General features: G+C 47.0%; 1 protein-coding gene across 1 annotated transcript in view; it reads left to right on the plus strand.

Annotated features, from left to right (window-relative positions):
• Positions 1–24,885, plus strand: part of Ak5 (adenylate kinase 5) — a 244,727-nt gene that overhangs the window by 193,779 nt on the left and 26,063 nt on the right. Inside the window, exons 9-10 of the mRNA XM_004653632.2 lie at positions 1,274–1,319; positions 6,668–6,712. Coding sequence (XP_004653689.2) covers positions 1,274–1,319; positions 6,668–6,712 — 91 coding nt within the window. The remainder of the gene's footprint in view (positions 1–1,273; positions 1,320–6,667; positions 6,713–24,885) is intronic.

A 24,885-nucleotide genomic window follows, 5' to 3' on the forward strand; every position in this document is an offset into this window, starting at 1 on the left:
CTTTAACCCCAGCATTTGGGAAGGAGAGGCAGGAGGATCACCGTGAGTTCAAGGCCACCCTGAGACGACACAGTAAATTCCAGGTCAGCCTGGGCTAGAGTGAAACCATACTTGAAAAACAAAACAACAACCGGAAAAAACCACCTGTGAACAACCTATGGAATTCATTACTCTTCCCATGACTGCATCAAAAGTTGGCACAGCAACTTAAGGAATATAAGGGCAGGGGACTGGAGAGATGGCTCAGTGGTTGAGGCACTTGCCTGCACAGGTTCAATTCCCCAGTACCCACATAAAGCCAGATGCATCTAGAATTCATTTGCAGGGGCTAGAACCCTGATGCACCCATTCTCTCTCTCTCTCTCTCTCTCTCTCTCTCTCTCTCTCTCTCTCTCTCTCTCCCCCCCCCCCCCCCGTCTTTCTGTCTTCTCTCTGCTTACAAATAAATATTAAAAAAGAAAGCCAGGCATGGTGGCACATGCCTTTAACCCCAGCACTTGGGAGGCAGAGGTAGGAGGATCGCCGTGAGCTTGAGACCACCCTGAGACTACAGAGTGAATTCCAGGTCAGCCTGAACTAGAGTGAGACCTTACCTCGGAAAACCAAGAAAAGAAAGGGTATACTTTGGCTTACAGCTGGAAAGGACAATGGTCATGGAGGGCAAGAAAGAGTGGCAGGGAAATGAGGCTGCTGCTCATAGAGTGTCTGCATCAGGAAGCAGAGAGAGACAAATGCTGCTGCTCACCTGGCCTTCTCCTTCTACCCAGTCTAGGATCACAGCCCAAGGGAGCATGCTGCCCACATCTAGGGTTGGTCTTCCCACTTTAATCCCCGGATCTAGACACCTCTTCATAGATATGCCCAAAAGCTTGTTTCAATTGTGATTCTAAATCCTGCCCAGTTAACAAGGAAAATTAACCATCACACCTGCCCATTAGCTTCTGGTCTGACATTGAAAGACTTTGTGTTCTTGGAGTCAGCTTTTCTGGTGACAGATAGCTAGTACACCAAGAGGATGAGGCTGGGAACTGTGCCAGTCTCAGAGAGCACGGAGTATGGGGACAGATGGCCCAGGTTTACACCCAAGAGCTGGCCCTCACCACCGTCAGTGCTTCAGCAATGTAACTTCTAGAATTCAGTTTCCTCATGTGTGGAGTTGTTTGTAATTTCTTCCCATATGGAGTTATTTGGAATGTGAAGTCTGTCCATGTTAGCAAGAAGCTTGCATGATACCCATTAGTATTCTCATCTAATGTTGTGATGTTTTTAACAGGGTGATGATGACCAGCTAAATGTTTTCGGAGAGGACACCGTGGGAGGTGAGTCTCCTCAACTGATCAAACCAATCCAGTCATAGTTTTAGATGTGCCTTTTTAATCAAACACTGATTAAGGAGATAAAGGGGGAAAAAGACCAGGGCTGGAGAGATGACATACCAGTTGAGGCACTTGCCTGCAAAGCCCAAGGGCCCAGGTTTGATTCCCCAGTATCCATGTAAGCCAGATAGTGACACATGTGTCTGGAGTTTGTTTGCAGTGGCTAGAGGTCCTGGTGCACCAATTCATATTCATTCATTCTCTCACTCTCTCTCAAATAATAAATAAAAAATAAAATATTAAAAGAAAAATAGGGCTGGAGAGATGACTTAGCAGTTAAGGTGCTTCTTGTGAAGCCTAAGGACCCATGTTCGACTCTCCAGACCCCACATAAGCCAGATGCACAAAGGCGAGGCAAGCTCAAGGTCACACCCACCCACTAGGTGGCATAAGCGTCTGGAGTTCAACCGCAGTGGCTGAGGCCCTAGTGTGTGAGTTCTCTCTCTCTCTCTCTCTAAAAAATAAAAAAAAAGGACCAATAGTGAGTACTTTCCCCTTAGCCAGGTAACATGAGGCAGAATGGTAATCAATAGACATCCTTCTTCTTGGTCCACATGAAGACCCAAAAGGACTCATTGCTGAGATGCATTTCCTAACTGCCCAGAGAACCTGACTCCCAAGATGCTCAGTGAGAAGTAAATGCTTTGGCCAAAGAAGTTTGGGAAGCCCACGATAGCCCCTCCCACTGGGGGTTTCGCTGTGTGGTAGGGTGTCAAGGCCCACACAGCACGGGAGCTGCTCTCCACTTCAGTGTTCTTAAACTTAACTGTAACATAAAAGCTTTGTGTGCTGAAGGTGTCCCAGCCAATGGGGCTTTTCTGAGATGTGAGGATTGCTGATTAAAGTAGAACACAAAATTCTTTTTCCCAAATAATAATTCCTGTCCGGCAGTGTCCCATTGGGACCCAACCCAATGTACACCAAGATAATTTTGTTTTGTCATTTTGTCATGCTAAAAGTCTCTCAAAGGCTAAGAAATCCATCCCATATTACCACACACATAACTGAAAATTACATAATCCATGGTGTGAATTTGTTGCTATTACAAAAGGTTAACTTCATGATGGTCCTAGGTTGATTACTTTCTATCATTTCCACTTAGTAAAAAAGAAAGTTCATGGTTTATGGAAATATAGTTATAGCATTGACTGTGAATCATACAAGTAAGTGGTAAGTTAAAAAAAAAAGATAACCCAAGTTGGGCTGAAGAAATGGCTTAGCAGTTAAGCACTTGCTTGCAAAGCCAAAGGACCCAGGTTCAATTCCCCAGGACCCACGTAAGCCAGATCCACAAGCCAGATGTGTCTGGAGTTTGTTTACAGTGACCAGAGGCCATGGCACATCCACTCTCCTCTCTGTCCATCTATCTGACTCTCTCTATATATCTCAAATAAATAAATAAAAACAAAGTATGAAATAATTACTAAAAAAAAAAGAACCCAGCTTGAATTCTGCACTGACCGTGAGGTGGTAGGTACACTGTCTCTTGATGCTGCTGCTGATGATGATGATGATGACACACATCAAGTGAGAATCACAGTCGCTAGCTGGCATCACACAAACCTACAAGATGGGTTCAGAACCGGGGATACACAAGACAGGCACAATGCAAGAGACATAATGTAAGCGACCCTCAGCCGCAGCCAGTACCCAGCCCCATCCCAACTGGACATGGGTTGACTGATAGCTTTACACAGCTCCCCTTCTTCCTGGTTATCAAATTAACACACAGTCACTGTGGGCTTTTTTGTTTATTTTTTATTTATTTATTTGAGAGTGACAGACAGAGAGAAAGAGGCAGATAGAGAGAAAGAATGGGCACCCTAGAGCCTCCAGCCACTGCAAACCAACTCCAGACACGTGTGCCCCCTTGTGCACCTGGCTAACGTGGGTCCTGGGGAATTGAGCCTCGAACTGGGGTCCTCAGGCTTCACGGGCAAGCACATAACCGCTAAGCCATCTCTCCAGCCCAGTGTGGGCATTTTTTTAAGGAAGAGAATGAGGGCCATCTAAAACCTTATGACCTACAAAAAGGCCTTACGAGCATTCTAGCATATTTCACTTTGGTGTGTTGGCTATATACATGTCTTTACACAACTGAAAATTTATGTGCATACATAAATATCAGCAAATTTTTGTAATGCAAGCATGCTCCCAGATCATTAAAAACTCTACATCTTAGAAAGAAATACATTGTATGAATATATCATCATTAACTTAAAAAGTAACTGTTTCTACAAACTTAAGTGGGATGCAACCAAATCAAAAAATTTACAGTGCTATTCATGGACACTTTCTTAAACTGCAGACAGATTCAATGTCACTCAAATAAATTGTCAGACTGGAGAACATGAGGTGGCCATCTGATTCCACATGTGAGGAATAATACTGATGTGTCTGCCTTTAATGGAAAGATCCAGATGACAGCTGGGTCTGGAGGCGCAGGCCTACAATCCCAATTACTCGGGGAGTAGGGTTGAAGCAAGAGGATCCAAAGTTCAAGGGCAGCCTCAGCAGCTCATTGAGACCCCTTCTCCAAATAAAGAGTAAAAATAGGCCTGAGGATACAGCTCACTGGTAGAGCTCTTACCTAGCATATGCAAGGCTAAAGGAGGGAGGGAGAGAGGGAAGGAGGGGAGAGAGGGAAGAGGGAGGGAGACAACTTGAGATTTCTCATTTACCATGATCATTCTGTAAAGAAATTCATATTCTCTCTGTGTGTGTCTCTCCTCCTCCTCTTCTTCTTCCTCTTCCTCTTCCTCCTTTCCTCTCCTCATGTATATGAAGTTGTACACATATATGTGACACTTCCAACTCTATGTATTATATATGCTATATATAGTAAAGTTGGAAGTTTCATTCACCTGCAAATTTGTAACATTGTATATATATATATATATGTATGTATATAGTCACCTTAATTCCACTAAAAATACATTTAGTAACTGTCATAATAAAATGTAACTTACAAAAGTAGTGATCGCCCACATAAAATATGGAGTGTAAGCCACATTCCTATCAATTCATTCTAAGGTTAAAAATTATAGTTTTAGCCAGGCATGGACATGCCTTTAATCTCAGCACTTGGAAAACAGAGTTAGGAGGATCACCATGAGTTCAAGGCCACTCTCAGACTATATAGTGAATTCCAGAGGTCAGCCTGGGCTAGAGAGAAACCCTACCTTGGAAAAACGAAAATAAAATAAATTGCAGTTTTATCACCTAGATAGGAAGTAAAAACCCACAATCTTTGGCGTGATCAAGCCCACCATCACTGCCATCCCACATCCTGAAGAACGCCTGTGGCCACTGCTGGGACTGGGAGAGAGCCAGAGCGGCACCCGCCAGAGACCTGGGCTGCGTCCACGTATCCCGCCCTCTCCTGAGCCGCCCACCCACAGAGCTCTGCTCCAAGAACTTCCGCTTGGATCTGAAATGCATGTCCAATGCCTGGGCTCCAAGACACATCAAACACCTTTGAACTCCTTCCTGTCTTTACAACTTCATGCAAATCTTTCATCGTGTACATTAATGTCTTATAGTTTGAAAAATATCTCCCTTAGCATAGGGATTAATGAAGAAAATAAGTTATTCAAATTACCTTCAGATACCCCATTAGCAGTCATATATGACTGACTCAAATATCCGGCCTCAGCGACAGGGTGCGTATTGTTTGACCAGTAAGGTCCTCTTACAACCTAATTCTGAATAGCAATTCTTTTAACCTCAGTCCCTACCAGCCACATTCAACCACTCTTCTAATTTTTCTTGGCTTGGCTTCTGCATAGCAAACAGACTTTTCCAGAAACCAGTGTAGTTCTCACCATAACCATCAGGCTTTCTTAGATGCTACAAACCAAACTATCCCCAAATTAGTCAGTCTCAGGATTGCACCCAACAGAATCCACCCAGAACCTTCTTTCTCCTGAAGTTCTTCAATATCCCGGTTTGCTCAAGGTGCCCTCTGGGTTGGACCAGTACCTGCCCAGGAGGCTGGAACAGACCCCAGCTCATGCTCACGGCATCCTGAACTAGCCTGTGGTCCTTGCCCATGTCAAAACTGCTTCCAGGGTAGGACCCTGACCTTGCCAGTCACAGCTGAGTAAACAGTGTCTTAGACACATGAAGCCGGACATGGTGGTGCACGCTTTTAATCCCAGCACTCAGGAGGCAGAGGTAGGAGGATCACTGTGAGTTTGAGGCCAGCCTGAAACAAATTGCAGGTCAGCATGGGCTAGAGCAAGACCCTATCTCAAAAAACTAACAAACAAAAAACCATAAAAACTCTAATCTATTTTTAAAATTTGTTGTTTGTTTGTTATTTATTCACTAGGGGAAAAAAGTTAGCTTTCTTTGTGAAGCAGAGTATTTAGTGGCATCAGTTTTACCACCTGAAACTGGTAGTTTATGTTAAACTGAAAACAGTTTGCCTAGGTCTGGGGAATGGCAGAGTGGTGTCAGGACCTTTGCCTAGGTCTGGGGAGAGGCGGGGGGTGGGGGGGTTGTCAGGACCTTTGCCTAGGTCTGGGGAGAGGCAGAGTGGTGTCAGGACCTTTGCCTAGGTCTGGGGAGAGGCGGGGGGGGGGGGGGGTTGTCAGGACCTTTGCCTAGGTCTGGGGAGAGGCAGAGTGGTGTCAGGACCTTTGCCTAGGTCTGGGGAGAGGCAGAGTGGTGTCAGGACCTTTGCCTAGGTCTGGGGAGAGGCGGGGGGGGGGGGGGGGGGTGTGTCAGGACCTTTGCCTAGGTCTGGGGAGAGGCAGAGTGGTGTCAGGACCTTTGCCTAGGTCTGGGGAGAGGCGGAGTGGTGTCAGGACCTTTGCCTAGGTCTGGGGAGAGGCGGGGGGGTGGGGGTTGTCAGGACCTTTGCCTAGGTCTGGGGAGAGGCGGAGTGGTGTCAGGACCTTTGCCTAGGTCTGGGGAGAGGCGGGGGGGGGGGGGGTGTCAGGACCTTTGCCTAGGTCTGGGGAGAGGCGGAGTGGTGTCAGGACCTTTGCCTAGGTCTGGGGAGAGGCGGAGTGGTGTCAGGACCTTTGCCTAGGTCTGGGGAGAGGCGGAGTGGTGTCAGGACCTTTGCCTAGGTCTGGGGAGAGGCGGAGTGGTGTCAGGACCTTTGCCTAGGTCTGGGGAAAGGCGGAGTGGTGTTAGGACCTGCTAATCACAGTCTACTGCCAAGTGTGCTCAACTCCAAGGTTACCAACAAAACTACAGGATTTGGTTTTGCATCACATGAGTAAAATCAGAATTTTGCTGCAGTATTTCTTGCCAATAACTAAGTTCTTCTTATTTTAAAGGCTCCATGGAAGATCTGAGGAAATGTAAAATTATTTTCATGATGGGTGAGTAGTGGTTCTCAAGTTTTCTAATACAGTTGCTAATAATAACAATATAACAGCAAAGAAAAACAGACTATTCATTTCACCCTGTCCTGTTTTGAAATCATGTTCTTTTTTTGTTTTGTCAAAGTAATACCCCTGAGTTTTCCGGATGGCTGCTCGCATAAATATGCAATTTAATGATGCTTGGTGGCTTTGTATCTTTTCAGCATAGAAAAGGCAGGACTATTAGGAAGTCTAACCCTAGTTTAGTTCCATAGTAATAAAACGTGTAGGGGAGAACAGGTTTTATGTTTGAATGCCAACACTCCTCCTTAAGCTGAATGCACAAGTAGCCACCCATACAATTAAATAAACCTCCATCGCCAAACCCTGCTTTCCGCACAACTCCTGGTAAAAGCAATCTAATATGAGGCTGGAGGTGCAGCACAACAGTAGAGCATTTACCTGATGTGAGAGAGGCCCTGGGTTTGATCCCCAACATCACAAGGTACAAAGTCTAATTTGTCCTATGTCCTAGTATAATGAGGTTCATTGTGGGGAAAAGTTGATTTGAGATCAATGCTTTGGGGCACGTGCTGTGCTCCAGGTTCCTTGGTTAGTCCTTGCACAGTGTTGTAGGCTGGTAGTCTGGTCCAGTTCCATCTCAAGTACACAAAAGAGAAGATCACAGGGCCAGGGATCAGTTTTCCTGGAAATGAATGGGATTAATTGAACCACGGTTTAAAATGCAGGGGAGAGCTGAAGGAGTGGCTTAATGGTAGAGCTCTTGTCTACCATGTGCAAGGTCCTGGGTTCAATCCCCAGTACCATAAGTAGAAAAAAGATGTCTGGCATGGTGGCACACACCTTTAATCCCAGCACTCAGGAGGCAGAGGTAGGAGAATTGCAGTGAGTTCAAGGCCACCCTGAAACTACATAGTGAATTCCAGGTCAGCCTGAGCTACAACAAAACCATATCTCAAAAATAAATAAACGGGCTAGAGAGATGGCTTAGTGGTTAAGCACTTGCCTGTGAAGCCTAAGGACCCTGGTTCGAGGCTCAATTCCCCAGGACCCACGTTAGCCAGATGCACAAGGGGCGCACACATCTGGAGTTGGTTTTCAGTGGCTGGAGGCCCTGGCCTGTCCATTCTCTCTCTCTCTCTCTGTATATATATATATATATATCTGCCTCTCTCTCTCAATTAAATAAAATAAATAAATATTTTTTAAAAAAAGAAAGAAAGAGGGGGCTGGAGAGATGGCTTAGCAATTAAGGCGCTTGCCTGCGAAGCCAAAAGACCCAGATTTGATTCCCCAGGACCCATGTAAGCCAGATGCCAAGGTGGCACATGTCTGTAGAGTTCATTCACAGTGGCTGACAGCCCAGTATGCCCATTCTCTTCTTTCTATCAATCTATCTATCTATCTATCTATCTATCTATCTATCTATCTATCTATCTATCTTCCGCTCCTTCTGTCTCTCCCTCTCTCTCTCTTTCTATCTCTCAAATAAATAAAATAAATAAATATTAGAAAGGGCACAGACATTGTCAGACTGACATCTCCAAAAACTTAGTATTTTTTCTGCTTATCATTCAAGTATATTTTATTACTATTTTTAATATTTACTTATTTATTTGAGAGAGAATGGGCACAGCAGGCCTCTTGCAGCTAAAAAACTCCAGATACATGTGCCACTTGGTGTATCTAGCTTTACATGGACACAGGGGAATTAAACTCAAGCTGTCAGGCATTGAAATCAAGTGCCTTTAACCACTTCGCCGTCTCTCCATCCCTCAAGTGTATTTAAAGAAAACATCTACCAAATAGTATGTATTTGTATTCCGAAATAATGAAACTATCCCCGCCTCTTCATGAATGGGAAGAGGCGCTGTCATTGTCACAGATACACTTTGCATGTGTGCGCTAAATTCGCGACACTTTGAGGGACAGTTCTGAATACAGCTCCCTCAGTGGATGCGGGGAATGAGGCGCAGAGAGGCGAAGAGTCGATCAGGGTCGTTCAGTCAGTGGTGACAGACTGGAGGCGAAGGTCTGTGGCTGCACTTCTCCTGCCACCCCACAGCCGTGTGGGTTGTCACTGGGAGCTGCCCCACACCTTTAGCTGGTGGACACGTACTCAGGGAACAGTGCACCCATGCCAGACAGGACCCACAGAGCACCCATCTGAAAAGACAGCAATCCTGTCACGCCCTTCAGGTGTTAGGAGAAAAACAGAGTGAATCAGGCCAAGCGCTGGGAGAGGCGCTGGAAGACATTCGACAGGGTGGCCTGGCAGACTTCCCTGAGGAGGCGACATCTAAGCAGAGAACGAGATGGAGAGACAAGGCAGTGGGCGGGGGGGGGGGTGCATGGCAGCGGGGGGAGGCGTCCCACTGACAATCCCTGAGGCTTAACCCCATGGTAGTTCACACCTGCTTGCCTCTAGTTGACCTTAGCCATGGGAACACACTGGACTCGCCCCATTCCTGTATCCTTCTCAGGAAGTAAAAGCATATTTCTTTCTTTTTTCTTTCTTTTTTTTTTTTTTTCAAGGTAGGATCTTGCTCTAGCCCAGGCTGACCTGGAATTCACTATGTAGACTCAGGCTGGCCTCAAACTCACAATCCTCCTACCTCTTTCTGCCTCCCAAGTGCTGGGATTAAAGGCATGAGCCACCACACCCAGAAAAAGTGTATTTCTTAAATCCCTTGCTGGGCATCATAATTTCAAAGGGAAATCCATCATGTTTATGGCTTACTAAGATTTCAAAAATCAGTTTTCTATCCCTGTAAGCCCATACACAATGTATCCTAGAAACCGAATTAGGGAAAGGAGAAATTCTTTAGACATGATATCTAGAAATTCAGACTAGAGCCCTTTATTGCTTCGTTTTAGTTATATGGTTCCCCAAAAACCTCTCTCAATAACACAGCATAGTGTGCTACTGTTGTTACCACCTCTGGTAACATTGTCTTCAGCTTGCCAACTGCCTGTGAGTCAGTTGAATTTGGAACTACAGTGCCAAACGTGGCTTCGGTGGTATGGGCATAACAAAAGACCTCTGTTCTCCCAGTGCCAAGCCCTATAGCCCTGAGAAAGTCAAAAGGCACACAGGCGATCTTGGGTGTCAGGCAAGGTGTGCGACCCTCAGCAATGTCCCGACTGCACTCAGAACCACTTCACTAAGCAAAGGGATTTTCTTGGGTCTAACCCAGTTCTCCTGTATCTCAGCTTACTGGTCAGCAGCTACTCAGGTTTAAAAAAATCAGCTTATATTTTAGCAGAAGGGACAAATCCACTGGGATATAAGAGAAATTACTTCTCTTTTCTAAGGTATCCACTGGAGTCAAAAAAAAAAAAAAAATGAGGTCATGGTGCTAAATACTTTTCTGACAGAGACCAGAATGGCTGTAGGTAGGTTTGGAGTTTATAGAAACCCTGAGGATGTCGCAGACAGAGCTGCAGGTGTTGGGGTGAACTGTAAGGAACAGAAGTCAGATGATTCTGGTGGAGCAGGTGGCTCTGTCTACTGTAAGAGGATTACTAAATTGTTCAGGTTTCGAATTAGGGTCATAGCACTAATTGGCCGGAACCACAGCAGGACTACAGGGTTTGCAGGACCCGGGTTGACACACCGTCTGGTAGTAAGACAGAGATACTGCTAGCAAAGCTCTCATCCCCTGGGCTTAGGCGTCCGTCACTTCCGGTAAGCAAGGGCCAGACTCCTATAGTTGTCCTCATTACCTTCCGACTGGCCCCAGCGCGGCTGCCTCACTTCCTGACACACACACACACACACACACACACACACACACACACACCCCGCCCAGGCCTTTGGCTCCAGCCTAGCCTAGATCCTCATTGTGCCTCAAACAGAGCAAGCATCTTTGCTGGTCTGTTCACTTGAAATGTCTTGTCGCCTGTCTAATCATGCCCCCGAGGTCAGACTTGTCGCTCCTGCAGAAGCCATCACTAATCACCGGCGTTGTTCCTCTGGACTCCTCCAACCCTGGTTTCTGAATCCCTCATTTGGATAGCCTATAATGACTAGATTTAAAAAAAAAAAAATAGATTTGTTGCAATAATGAATTCTTTAGGAAGAAGTGTGGTCTGTTTCCATAACAACGAACACAGCAATTGGAATTCCTGGACTGGCACCGACAGGCAGGTTGCAGCTGCTGTCTAGCCGTGTCTAACGGGACAGCTCCAGGTTAATGATGAGCCTACTCTGACGGACAGACAGATGGCCGTGCCTTTCTCCCACAGGACGCGCCCACTGAGAACAGCAGCTTTCCCCCCAAATTGATGAGTCCTACTCCAATGCAAGGCAGGAGTTACAAACAGTGGCAGGTAGCATGGTCCACCACACAAGTGGGAAAAAATGCTCAAGGCAGATGTTCCCCCTATGCCTCAAAGAAATGGGTAAACTTAGCTGACCGCTGAATATATGAATGTCACAGCGTGTTCCTGCAGAAAGCAGCTGTTGGTAGAGAAATGCCTTTCCAGAGACAGAAGACAGAAGGCCACCGGTAAGACCAGGAAATCTCGCGAGGCTTTGAAAACTCCCCACCAGCTTGGTTTCTTCCCACACAAGATACAAGCCGTGCTGATGTACAAGACAGGACGTGGTCATTGCTAATCATAGAAAAACTCATGAGAAATGTAAAAATATGCTTTAAGAGTGCCATTGGCCAAGCATGGTGGCGCACGCCTTTAATCCCAGTGCTCAGGAGGCCGAGGTCGGAGGATTGCAGTGAGTGTGAGGCCAGCCTGAGACTCCATAGTGAATTCCAGGTCAGCCTGGGCTACAGCAGGACCCTAGCTCAAAAAAAAAAAAGTGTCATGTGTTCCACCAAGAGCTGCCTACTACCTACTATTTTCATAGCCTTCTCTATTCCATTTTTTTCTCCCATCCTAGTCTCTTCCTTCTTTCCTCTTTCCCTTCCTCCTTCTTCCCTTCCCTCCTTCCTTTCTTCCTCCCTCTTTTCCTTCCTTCCCTTGAACACCATCATTTTTCTATTATCAAGTCTATTTTGGCCTCGTTTCCCTTTCTCCAGTTTTCCTTGCTGGCCTGTGCCCAGAACATGACATGACCTGAGGTCTATCAATTCATGCAAAGCCTGATAGAAGTGCTTCCATTTGGAAAGCACATCTGCCCTTCGGGTGAGATGTGACGTTAATGGCATAACAATCAAGTCATCATTCAACACTGAAGCGTTCAGCATGTCAGGGACACAGATGGCCTTGTTTATGTTGTCATTGGTGCTGTGATAAACTGCTTTTAAGTGGTGTGGTGGTTAATCTTGGCTGTCAATTTGATTGAATTAAGAAACACCTACAGGGCTGGAGAGATGGATTAGTGGTTAAGACACTTGCTTGTGAAGCCTAAGGACCTAGGTTCGACTCTCCAGAACCCATGTGAGCCAGATGCACATGGTGGCACATTTGTCTGGAGTTCATCTGCAGTGGCTACAGGCCCTGGTGTGCCTACTCTCCTGCCCCCATAAATAAATTTTTTTTTTTTTTTGGTTTTTCTAAGGTAGGGTCTCACTCTAGCTCAGGCTGACCTGGAATTCGCTGTGTATTCTCAGGGTGGCCTCGAACTCTCAGCAATCCTCCTACCTCTGCCTCCCGAGTGCTGGGATTAAAGGTGTGCGCCACCACTCCCGACAATAAAATATATTTTTTAAATAAAAAGACCTACAAGGTTAGTAAATCACACCTAACAATACTTCTGGAAGGGTGTTAGTGTCTCTAGGGAGGATTAGCTCATCAGAATTCTGATCAAATCAGTGGAATAATTAATATCTTGATTCAATATATGGTATATGATGATAGCATTATTGGGGATTGTGGTGGTTTGATTCAAGTGCCCCCATAAACTTAGGTGTTCTGAATGCTAGGTTCCCAACTCATGGAGATTTGGGAATTAACACCTCTTGGAGGGAGTGTATTGTTGGGGGCAGGTTTATGGGTGTTAGAGCCAGTTTCCCCTTGCCAGCATTTGGCACACTCTCCTGTTGCTATTGTCCACCTTATGTGGGTCAGGAGGTGATGTCCACCCTCTGCTCATTCCATCATTTTCCCTGCCATCATGGAGCTTCCCCCTCAAGCCTATAAGCCAAAATAAACCTCTTTTGTCCCACAAGCTGCTCTTGGTTGGGTGGTTTCTACCAGCAATGTGGACCTAACTGCATCCATGTGCAATCTTTACAAAATCTTCAAATCTCACTCACACAAAATAATAACAAAAGGCACAGCTTCTGGGAAAAAATATATGTGAGTCAGTAGCCCAGGGCTCTGTGTCAGAATCAGGCCATAGTCCCCACTACAGAAATCAGGAAGTAAACCTGAAATGCTCTTTTGGCTTTACTGTGTGTGCATGTTCACATGCATGTGGGTGCGCATGTGCATGGAGAAGGGCAGAGGTTGACACTGTGTCTTCCTCAATCACTCACAATTGTTTCTATTTAATTGATGTAGAGGGTCTCTCCTTGAGCCCAGAACTTGCCGATTCAGCTAGTCTAGCTAGTCAGCTTGCCTCAGCGAGGCCCTGTCCCTGTCTCCTGACCACTAGGATTATAGAAGGGCCAACTCACTCACTCTGCATTCATGTGGGTGCTGAGAATCCACACGCCAGTCCTTATGCATGCACAGCCATTGCTCAGCTCTCAATTTCTATTCTCGTTAAAAAAATAATACAGCATCATTCTAGAAGCACGTATCCACAATAAAACCCCTCCCGTGGAGCATGAAAACCACACACATTGTCTCCTGCCTGTCTTCTTTCTTTCTTTTTTTAAATTTTTTTCATTATTTATTTATTTGAGAGTGACAGACAGAGCAAGAAAGGCAGGTAGAGAGAGAGAGAGAGAGAGAGAGAGAGAGAGAGAATGGGCGCACCAGGGCTTCCAGCCGCTGCAAACAAACTCCAGACGCATGCACCCCCTTGTGCATCTGGCTAACGTGGGTCCTGGGGAATAGAGCCTCGAACCGGGGTCCTTAGGCTTCACAGGCAAGCACTTAACCACTAAACCATCTCTCTAGCCCCTGCCTGTCTTCTTTCAAGATATCGTCATAAGGTTGGAGAGATGGGTCTGCATTAAAGGCACTTGCTTGCAAAGCCTGAAGGTCTGAGTTTGATTCCACAGTATCCACATAAACCCAGATGCACAGGGTGGCACATGCTTCTGAGTTCATTTGCAGTGGCAGGAGCCCCTGGCATGCCCATTCTGAAATTCCATGTCTCTCTATTTGCAAATAAATAATGAATAAAATGTTCTTAACAGATATCATTGTAATAGTTGCATCCTAATCTATTGCTATATTATAGCCACTAGGCTGTTTTCATGCCCAATATTTTCAAGGTTTTTTTTTTTTAACTTTCATTGAAATACTATAGTACATGTAATATTTTAACAATTGGGATAAATGCATAAGCTTGGAAACATACTGTCAAATTTCCCTTAAAAAAGATTGTACAACCAACTTGACATTCCCATCATGAAGTCTTCCAGCACCCATGATGTTACAAACATGAGAGCACCCAACCTCAGGGGTCATCCCCCTAGCGTCCTCCACACACACTCACTCATCCACACTGCCTTTTCCTGCCCCTAAATCCACTGCCAGCACAGATACCCACCAACTTCTCTGAAAAGACAAAAACATAATGCAAGAAATGACTCAGGAAGAGCAGGCTTATTTTCAGTGGACATAGGAGCCTCAAGAGGTCAGTTGAAGTCAGGTTTGTACTGCTGGCAGAAATCACCCAACCAAGAGCAGCTTGTGGAGAAAAGAGGTTTATTTTGATTTACAGGCTCAAGGGGAAGCTCCATGATGGCAGGGGAAATGATGGCATGAGCAAAGGGTGGACATTACCCCCTGGCCAACATAAGGTTGACCATAGCAACAGGAGAGTGTGCCAGTCATTGGCAAGGGGAAACTGGCTATAACACCCACACGCCCACCCCCAACAATACACTCCCTCCAGGAGGTGTTAATTCCCAAATCTCCATTAGCTTGGAACCTAGCATTCAGACCGTTTAACCACCATCAAACCACCACATTCTGCCCCTGACCCCCATAAGCTGATATCCATACACATGGCGTAAAATGCAATGTATTCTGTCCATCCAACTTTAAAAGTTCCCATAGATTTTATCAATCCTAATGATGTTTAAACATCCCCATAGTCAAAGGCCTTTTTTTTTGTTTTTGCTTTTGTTTTTTTTGTTTTGTTTTGTTTTGTTTTGTTTTGTTTTGTTTTCTGCAGTAGGGTTTCACTCCCAGGCTGACCTAGAATTCACTATGTAGTCTCAGGGTAGCCTCCAACTCACAGTGATCCTCCTACCTCTGCCTCCCAAGTGCTGGGATTAAAGGCATGTGCCACCATGCCCAGCATCCAAGGTCTTTTTACTGAGCCATAATACCAAAAAATCCCCCCCAGAACCCATAATGGCACAGAATAAACATTCACACTGCAAAAGATGGCATTGGCTACAGCAAAGAAAAATCTAATCAATACAATGTTTAAACAAGGCAAACATAAAACTCTACAGCTCCAAGTCCAACTCTAGTCAGCTGCAAATCTCTAGATTTGATCATTCTAACCAGCAACAAGTCTCTGGTATTCCAATTCTGCCCCTCCAGCTAGGCTACTCACAGTCCTGGAAAACTTCACCCAGGGCTGCCAGCTCACCTTAGCAGCCATCTCGTCATCCCAGCATCTCCACTGGGTCTCCACTGCAATCCACGATCCATCCTCATGGCTCCATCAGATCTCCATGCAGGCATCCAGCAAACCTGCTTCACACTGCCCACGGCCATATCCAAAACACAAGACTGTGTTGCAAATTCAATGACCCTTTCTTTTCTGCATTTCTTATACTCCATAATACCAGGTAGAGTGCTAATTTATTAATCCAGGGGGGGGGGGGGAAGCAGACTTTGAAGAACAGGACACTCATTCATCATTCAGGCCCCTTCAAAAGTGTCTACATTCTTCTTCTTGTCCCCAGTACAGCTCAGCTGGCCCAATCTCAATGGCTGTAATCTCTCATATAATTGCAGCTGAACAGGCCGAAGTTTCAGCCCAAAGATTTCATTTCTGTGCCATATCCTTCTACTCACATCAGTCCATTTCTATGCAAAGCAACCCTGTACAAGTTCTCAGGACATGGGCATAACATCAAGCCTCTCATACAAACTGCTTCTATCCCAGTCCAGGCAAAGCCCTTTCTCACCCTCATAAGCCAAACCTCACAGTCCATAGTTCTTACTGCATTCAGGTCTTTAAACTCTGACCAGAATAGTCCATCAAGCTGTACTTACAGCACTTCAAGGCATGTCTTAGGCCAAGCTTTCAAATCCTTCCACACTTCTCTTGAAAATCAGCTCCAAAAGGCCAAAGCCGCACAGTCAGGTGTCTAGCAGCAAATGACCCCACTCTCAGTACCAACTTTACTATTGCAGTCAGGTTCACATTGCTGGCAAAAATCACCCAACCAAGAGCAGCTTGTGGGAAAAAAGAGGTTTATCTTGGCTTACAGACTCAAGGGGGAAGCTAAGCTCCATGATGACAGGGGAAATCGATGGCATGAGCAGAGGGTGGACATCAACCCCTAGCCAACATAAAGTAAGCAATAGCAACAGGAGAATGTGCCAAACACTGGCAAGAGGAAACTGGCTATAATACCCATAAGCCCACCCCCAACAATGCACTGCCTCCAGGAGGCGTTAATTCCCAAAATCTCCATGAGCTGGGAGCCTAGCATTCAGAACACCTGAGTTTATTGGTGACACCTGAATCAAACTATCACAAGGTCAAATAGCAGAACAAACAGATTGCCAACAAAAACCAAACCAGAAATCAACAGTGCAGAAGAAAGGTACAAAGAGACAAAACATGCCTTTGGAAGTGACCTTTGAGGAATGGGTCTTTTCCTCATTCCTTACTTCTCCAAATTACCTAAGCCCTCAATAAGGAGAATTTCTTTCACAAAGGAGAAAAAAGATACTTTCTTCAAAGAGGAAAATAATAGGAAGGAAAAGCTAGGTTTGTCAAGTTCCTATTATAGCTGTTTAGTGCCTGACATAAATCTCGTGTGAAGTGGATAAAAGATGACATCATATGTTTAAGGAAACTGAGGCAGAGCACTTTATAACACCAACATTTACTGGGCGTGGTGGTGCACGCCTTTAATCCCAGCACTCGGGAGGCAGAGGTAGTAGGATCGCCATGAGTTCAAGGCCACCCTGAGACTACACAATGAATTCTAGGTCATCCTGGACTAGAATGGGATCTTACCTTAAAGTAGAAAAGAAAAAAAAAAAAATACAAAGATTTCAGAGACTCAGCCAGGCAAGCTCACTGAAGCAAGTTTGGACAGACTCTAGTGTCTCTAGGTCAGGAAGAGAGAAATGCTGGGCTGGGCTGGGTGGGGAACAGCCCCCCAGGCCTCTGGGCAATGAAACTCAAGACAGGTGTTTGAATGGCGTTTTCTCAGAACTGGCTTGGAATCCCGTCCCTGGCTCTGTTTAGCTGCGGGCTTAGTTTGGGATGGGGACAGGGCAGAATGGGGATAGTTTGGCATGGGATAGGATGGCATGGGGTTGGAGAAAGATGGAGAGTGGGGTGGACGTCCAGGAACCACCATGGCATTCTCGTCTTCCCCCCACCTGATATGGAAAGCTCCCCTGGCTCTTGTCCGCATGAGCGCTGGAGCACCCCACTTCCTGGGTCTATCAGACATTTCATATGTCTCCTTGTGACTGTGGTTTATTTTGGCCAAATGAATTACAAAATCATGGACTATAACTTGTCAGAAGAGAGATGAAATCATGTCCCTAAAGCCTCCCAACTAACACTAGAGCACCATGGAATGATAGCTCGAACAAGCCTTCCTGGGGTCCACATTTTAAACAGGGAGTTGTGCTCCACACAGTGATGTGGTGGGCAATCCCTTCCTGAATGCCCTCCATTTCCTGTGGCCACATCAAGGAGCCATGATGAGAAAACCTGGCTTTGGTGGATGGAAGACCATGTTGAGTGTCCAAATCTCAGGTGTGTCCCCCGCCAGCAAAAATAGACAGAGGGCTTTGTGGACAAGAGGCTGCAGAGCTGAGCAGTTCCTAGGACTTCTGTCTATACAAGGTTATAGATAACGCCCAGTTTCCAATAGCTGTTGAAAATATTAGTGTGTGGGTGTGTACCTATTTGTAACTGTGGAGGCCAGAGGCTAGCATCCAGTGTCTTCCTCAAGCCCTCTTCCACCTTATTGTTTTTGAGACGGTTCCTTATAGAATAGAAGAGCCAGCATTCAGCTAGACTAGCCAGCCAGCACATGTTGGGGACCTCCTGTCTCACCTCCCCTGGGTCAGGATTGCAGGCACCCACCACCACGCCAGGCTTTTGTATAGGTGCCGAGGATCCAAACACAGGTCCTCAGGCTTACATGCCAAACATTTTACCAAAACTGAGCCATCACTCTAGCCCCTTAATGACAAATAAAGCGGACGTTTATTAGATAACACAGCAAGCCAAAGAGCCTGGTAAAGACTTTCTTTGGAGCAGCATGCAGAGACATCTCAAGCAGGCTGGTCTCGATCCTGTCTACAGGGGCGAAGTCATCCACAGTCTAGCTGCCTACCCTCCTGCCTAACACTGAGATGACCAAAATTTCCTCCAGTCTGCTGCCAAGAGCAGTGGCCCAGCTTTGAATACGGCAATGAGGACTTTTATGAACTGTCATGACAATTAGTTATTCACAATAGACCCATTATCTGAACATCATTACGCTGTAAACATGGAAAGAAAGATGGGCACAGTCTCCCCACTGCGGCTATTGGGGCGTCGCAGCAAACTGCTCCCTCACATGTCCCGTCTGGAAGCTCCAGTTGGGCTACCCTGCGAATCACCTGGGGCATGTGTTTTTTTTTTTTGTTTTTTGTTTTTTGTTTTTGTTTTTGTTTTTGTTTTTGTGAGAGGGAAAGGGTTTATTTTGGTTTACAAACTCAAGGGAAAACTCCATGATGGCAGGGGATGTGTTTTTTTAGAGCATCTTTTTTTTCTGTTCAACCACACAAAAGAGCCGAAAGCATTTTCTAGACCTCATTTTTTTTAAATTTTTTATTTATTTATTTGAGAGCGACAGACACAGAGAGAAAGACAGATAGAGGGAGAGAGAGAATGGGCGCGCCAGGGCTTCCAGCCTCTGCAAACGAACTCCAGACGCGTGCGCCCCCTTGTGCATCTGGCTAACGTGGGACCTGGGGAACCGAGCCTCGAACCGGGGTCCTTAGGCTTCACAGGCGAGCGCTTAACCGCTAAGCCATCTCTCCAGCCCGCTAGACCTCATTTTATCGCCTATCTATCCCCACTGCATCTTTTCTTTTCCCCATACATTTCAAAGTAGACGGCTGCTCTCCGACCCTTTCCCGGGGCTCACTCAAGCCCCCCGCGTGCCTCGCCTTCAGCACGTGGGTCTCTGGGAACCGCTCGGGGCCTAGACGGCAGCAGGCGGGACGAGGGTCCCCCGCGGGAGGAGTGGGCTTCGTGCCCAGAGCTGCCTCCCTGGAGCACCCGGCAGCCCCCATGCCAGCCGGCGATCGGCCAGCCGGCAAGTGCCTCCTCCGGGCCAGGCCCCGCTTGGCACCGCGCGCACCGCCCCACGTGCCCCGTCCCCCGCAGCCCTTCCGCGGGTCCTTCGGGGTCTCCGTGTACCAACCAGATCACCTGGCGCCTCCCGGAGCCCCTCGGAAGCGACGGTGAAGTGGGCTGTGCAGCGAAGACCCGCCTCGCCGAGCTGCCCCGGGCCACAGCGTCGCTCCCCAGCTGAACCCCGGCCCGGCGCCCAGGCCCTCGAGTGACCCAGGCTTCGCTGGCCCGGGGCCACTCCTAGGGCTCAGCTCGTGGTCACATAGCATAATGGCTTTTCTATGAAAGAAATAATTCGGTCGCAAAAAACCTGAAGCCAGGCTGGGGCTCACTTACATTTACAGAGAAATAAAAGTTTCAAGAAGCAGAACTGGATATTTGAGCAAATTCAAGATGACCAGAAACGGGGTCTACTGACTGGCAGAAGATACTTGACGCTCTCAGACCCGTAACTGAAGGCTAACCTGCTTTAGAGAGAGGGAGACAGATTGCGCCACGGTTCTAAAATGCTGCGTCTAGATGCTGTGCAAGCCTGCAGCGCTGCAGCTGAGGTGGGGAGAGATGGAAGTAGGCAGTGCCAGGCTGCTGAAAAGAAGAATAGAGAGATAAGCAGAGAACCAGACCTAGGCCGGACAGCGTGAGGCTAAGGAGATCTGAGGAATAGTGCGTCACTGGCACCATGTTGGGACAAAGACAGAAGACAAGGGTCATTTCCAGTGAGATTTGAGACAAGCACACGGACTTCTAAGGCCTTTTCAAAAGTACTCAGGGGTCTGGAGAGATGGTTCAGCGGTTAAGGCATTTGCCTGCGAAGCCAAAGGACCAGGCTTGGTTCCCCAGGACCCACATAAGCCAGATTCACAAGGTGGCACATGTGTCTAGAGTTCGTTTACAGCAGTTGAATGCCCTGGCGTGCCCATTCTCTCTCTCTCTCATAAATAAAATAAAATGAATAATAAATAAAATAAAATGAATAAAATAAAAAATTATGGGTTGGAGAGATTGCTTAGTGCTTAAGGCATTTGCCTACAACGGCAAAGGACCTCAGTTCAATTCCCCAGGACCCTCGTAAGCCAGATGCACAAGGTGGCATATGTGTCTGGAGTTTGCAGGGGCTGGAGGCCCTGGCACACCCATTCTTTCTCCCTCTCCCTCTCTCTCTCTCTCTCTCCCCCCCTTTCTGCCTCTTTCCCTCTCTCACTCTCATATAAATAAAATTTAAATTTAAATTTAAAAAAATACTCAGAGCTTACCAACTAGTCATGTATGTATGGGACTTGAGGAGAAAGACAGTCAGCAGAGGAAGGAGGGGGACGCCAGTATTTCCTCCATGAGGAAACGCATACTTGGGAACTTCGGCAGACCTGCCCACAGCCACAGGACCAGGAAGCCAGAGAGGCAGAGCTCAGTGCCTGACCATCCATCCTGATCCTTTCCAGTGTGTCACACTTGTCCCTCTCACCACTGTCTGCTGAGCACTCCATGTCCAGGGGAGGCTCTGAGCTGTAGGCTCTTCCTTACGCATGCCCGCTGGTGGCCACTCTCGCCCTGCCTAAGCGAGGAGTCTCTTGCTCTCCTGGCCTGAGCATCAGTGCTTTAGACCCTGCTCGCAGCCTGGGCACATGGCTATGCCAGTCACTCATCCTCAGACTGTGACTTCTCTGACAAAACGACCTTCACCCTAGTTCTTCGTATTTTGGGCTTATTATGGTGGCAAGCCAATACAAAGCTGCTGGAGAGTGTTTTCCAAATGAATTGGTGCATGAGTAGAAAGCCTGCTTAATTCCAGGTTGTATCCAGCAGTTAAAGGACCATAATAAAATTTTAACAAAGGACATAATAGGCTGGAGACACAGCACAGTTGGAGACATAGCACAGTGCTTGTATAACATGCGTGAAGCCCTAGGTTCAAGCCCCAACATCACACAAAACAATGTGGTAGCATGTGTCTATAAACCCAGCACTCAGAAAGTGAAGACAGGCAGATAAGAAGTTTAAAGTCATCTTTGGGGGCTGGGGAGAAGGCTTAATGGTTAAAGCACTTGCCTGCAAAGCCAAAGGACTCAGGTTCAATTCCCCAGGACCCATGTAAGCCAGATGCACAAGGAGGCACACGCATATGGAGGTTGTTTGCAGTGGCCAGAGACCCTGGAGTGCCCATTCTCTCTGTCTTTACCTGCCTGTTTCTCTTTCTTTCTCAAATAAAGAAAAATAAAAATATTTCTTAAAATGTCATCTTTGGCTACACATGGCATTTGAGGCCAACCAGGGCTCATGAAACTTTGTCTCAAAAAGAGGGTGCTAGGTTTGGGTGTGGTGGCACACACCTTTAATCCCAGCACTCGGGAGGCAGACGTAGGAGCATCACTGTGAGTTCGAGGCCACCCTGAGACTCCATAGTGAATTCCAGGTCAGACTGAGCTAGAGCGAAACCCTACCTTCAAAAACCAACAAAAAAAAAGAGGGTGCTTGGAAACGACTTCACAGGTGAAGTGCCGCCACACAAGCATGGGGACCTGAGTTCAGCTCCCCAGCACCCACGTACAAGCTGCGTGTGGTCGTGCATGCCTGTGACCCCAACACCAGGGAGGTGAGATGGGATCCCCAGCTAACTAGTCAGCTGACTTGCTAAGCCTCAGGTTCAGTGAGAAACCCTGTCTCAGAAACATAGGGTGGAGAGCAATTGAGGAAGACATTGACATTGATCTCTGGCTCCACATGCACTTGCACCCAAATGACAAATGTATACAAACACATACATGCCACACACACATATACAAACATGCATACACACATACATGCTACACACATATACAAACATGCATTCACACATACATGCCACACACACATATACAAACATGCATACACACATACATGCCACACACATATACAAACATGCATTCACACATACATGCCACACACACATATACAAACATGCATACACACATACATACCACACACACAAAGATATCAGACCCAACTCTAGGCCATCGCTATGGAAAACACTTAACACTGAGAGTCCTTGACAATGATGTGTGTGCAATTATTTGTGCTTGGGATTCAACTGATAGTCTGTATTGACATCTTTTTAAACATTTTATTTTCTTATTTATTTTGTTCTTTTTTTAATTTTTTGTTCATTTTAATTTATTTATTTGAGAGCAACAGAGAGAGAAAGGCAGATAGAGAGCGAGAATGGGTGTGCCAGGGCCTTCATCCACTGCAAATGAACTTCAGATGCGTGCGCCCCCTTGTGCATCTGGCTAACATGGGTCCTGGGAAATTGAACCTCAAACCAGGGTCCTTAGGCGTCACAGGCAAGCACCTAAGCGCTAAGCCATCTCTCCAGCCCAATATTTTATTTTTTTATTTGAGAAAGAGAGAGACAAGCAGAGCGAGAGAGAAAAAGTCAGAGGGAAACAGAGAGAGAGAAAGAGAATGGGCACATCAGGGCCTCTAGCCACTGTATACAAACCCCAGGCACATGGGCCACCTTGTTGCATCTGAATTTACGTGGGTTCTGGGGAATCAAACTCAGGTCCATAGGCTCTGCAGGCAAGTCCCTTAACTGCTGAGCCACCTCTCCAGCCCTGTCTTGATATCTTTATTTTCCTGGGCTTTCTTCTGCTGTTACCCTCGAGCTTCGCCATTCTCGTTTTTCATTTCTGAAGCCAAACCCCCACAGCCATCGCTGAAGAGGCAGGCACGCCCCCGGAAGGGCCTGGGCAGTGAGGTCAGGAAGCTGAGCTAAGAGCGGTTTGCTGGGGCTGGGAAGAGGCTCAGGGCAAGAGTGCGTGATGTCTGTAGCACTTACCCTGCTGCTGGGACAAAATACTCAACCAGAAGCAGCTGAAGGGAGGAGAAGGTCTGTTTTTGGCTTACAGTTTCCAGAAGTTTCCAGAAGTTCCGTGATGGCAGGAGAAAGCATGGCAGGAGCAGGAAGCTGGCACAGCAGCCCCACATCAGCGGGAGGAAGAAGCCCAGTGCAGCGGGCAGAGCTGGGCGCCCTCCGTGAGTCACTGCCTCCAGCTGGGCGCCCCTGCTCAAAGAGCCACAGCCTTTCAAACAGTGCCACCAACTGGGGATTAAGCGTGCAGACACCTGAGGCCATGGGACATTTTTCATTACCAACAGTGCGCAAGTCACGAGGACCTGACCTCAGGTCCCCCCAAACCCACTTAAAAAGCCAGACGTGGCCGTGCATGCTTGTCAACCCCAAAACTGAGGAAGGCAGAGTAGGAGAATCACCCGAGCTCACTGGCAAGCTAATCTAGCTAAAAATAAATAAATACAAACGGTGAGCTCAGTGAGAGATTCTGTCTTAAGAAAATAAGGCAGGAGAGCAATGGAGAAGGACAGGCGACGTCACCCTCCACCCCTCACCATGCTAACAGTGTGGGAGCATGTGAGCACACACGTCTATGCATGCGTGTGCACATGCGCGCGCACACACGCACACACATACAGCAACGCCTGCTCCCAAAGAGCCAGGTGGGCAGTGAGGAGAGGGAAGCCAGTTCGGGGGCTCCATCCTCAGTGTTGTTCTCCTCCTCGAACCCCCCCCCCAGGCACCATCAGGCCTGCCCAGGGAGAAGCAGGGGTTCACCATCTTTGTCCGGTTCCAATTACACAGCTTGAACTCCACACAGAAAATTCAATAGAGCAATCTTCAAAATTCCACTTGTGATTGAAAATGAGGGTTTTCCTCCCGAGCCATGAAGAATTTGTAGACCCCCTTTCAGAATGGAGTCTGGTGCTCAGGACCCCGTGAGTCACACCCCATCGGGGTGAGGGCGAGTCTGCTCAAGGTCATGAACGTGCAGTAGTGATGCACTAAAAACCAGACGGGTGTCAGGAAACTGTGACAGCCCCTTGCCGACCATTGTCACCAGAGAACACAGCCAAGCTCATTCTTAGATGAAGTTTCCTCAAAAGACTTTTTTTTTTTTTCATGTAACAAATTATCCTGGAGGGGTATTGAGGCCCTGTTGTGATTTTTATTTAAAAGTCATAACTTAAAGCCTGAGAGACATGTAAGTGACAGCAGATGAAAAGTCATATTGCCACCAGCAGTGTTTGTCCTCCCATTGTGGTGAGGAAATCACTTTGCTCCCAGTGTGGAGCCGCGGGAAGAATGAAGCCGTGTGTGACTCACTTGGAATTCCTGTCCGCTGGACCCGCAGCTGCTGCTCGCAGCCAGGCTGCTAACTGGGGCAGCGGCTCCGTGTCACACACAGCTGCCGCTAATTTGAGCTGGAGATTTGGGTTTTAATTGCCTTTGTGTTGAGGTTTATTAAATAACATTTTGGAGAGGCAAACCCTATAATAGTCATATTAGGACGAGGCTGAAGGAGGGAAATAATTGGAACACAGTATCTTTGCCTTGGAAGCCAAATCTGCAAATACCGTTTCCACGTGACAGACCACCAGCCATGCCCGGAAGAGTTTCCAGGTACAATCCAAGTCCCCAGGAGCTCAGATGAGGCTCCCTTGGTCATTGGCCGGGAAGCTCTTCTGCCCAGCGGCCACC

Source organism: Jaculus jaculus, chromosome 19 (genome assembly GCF_020740685.1).
Source record: "Jaculus jaculus isolate mJacJac1 chromosome 19, mJacJac1.mat.Y.cur, whole genome shotgun sequence".
NCBI lineage: Eukaryota > Metazoa > Chordata > Mammalia > Rodentia > Dipodidae > Jaculus > Jaculus jaculus.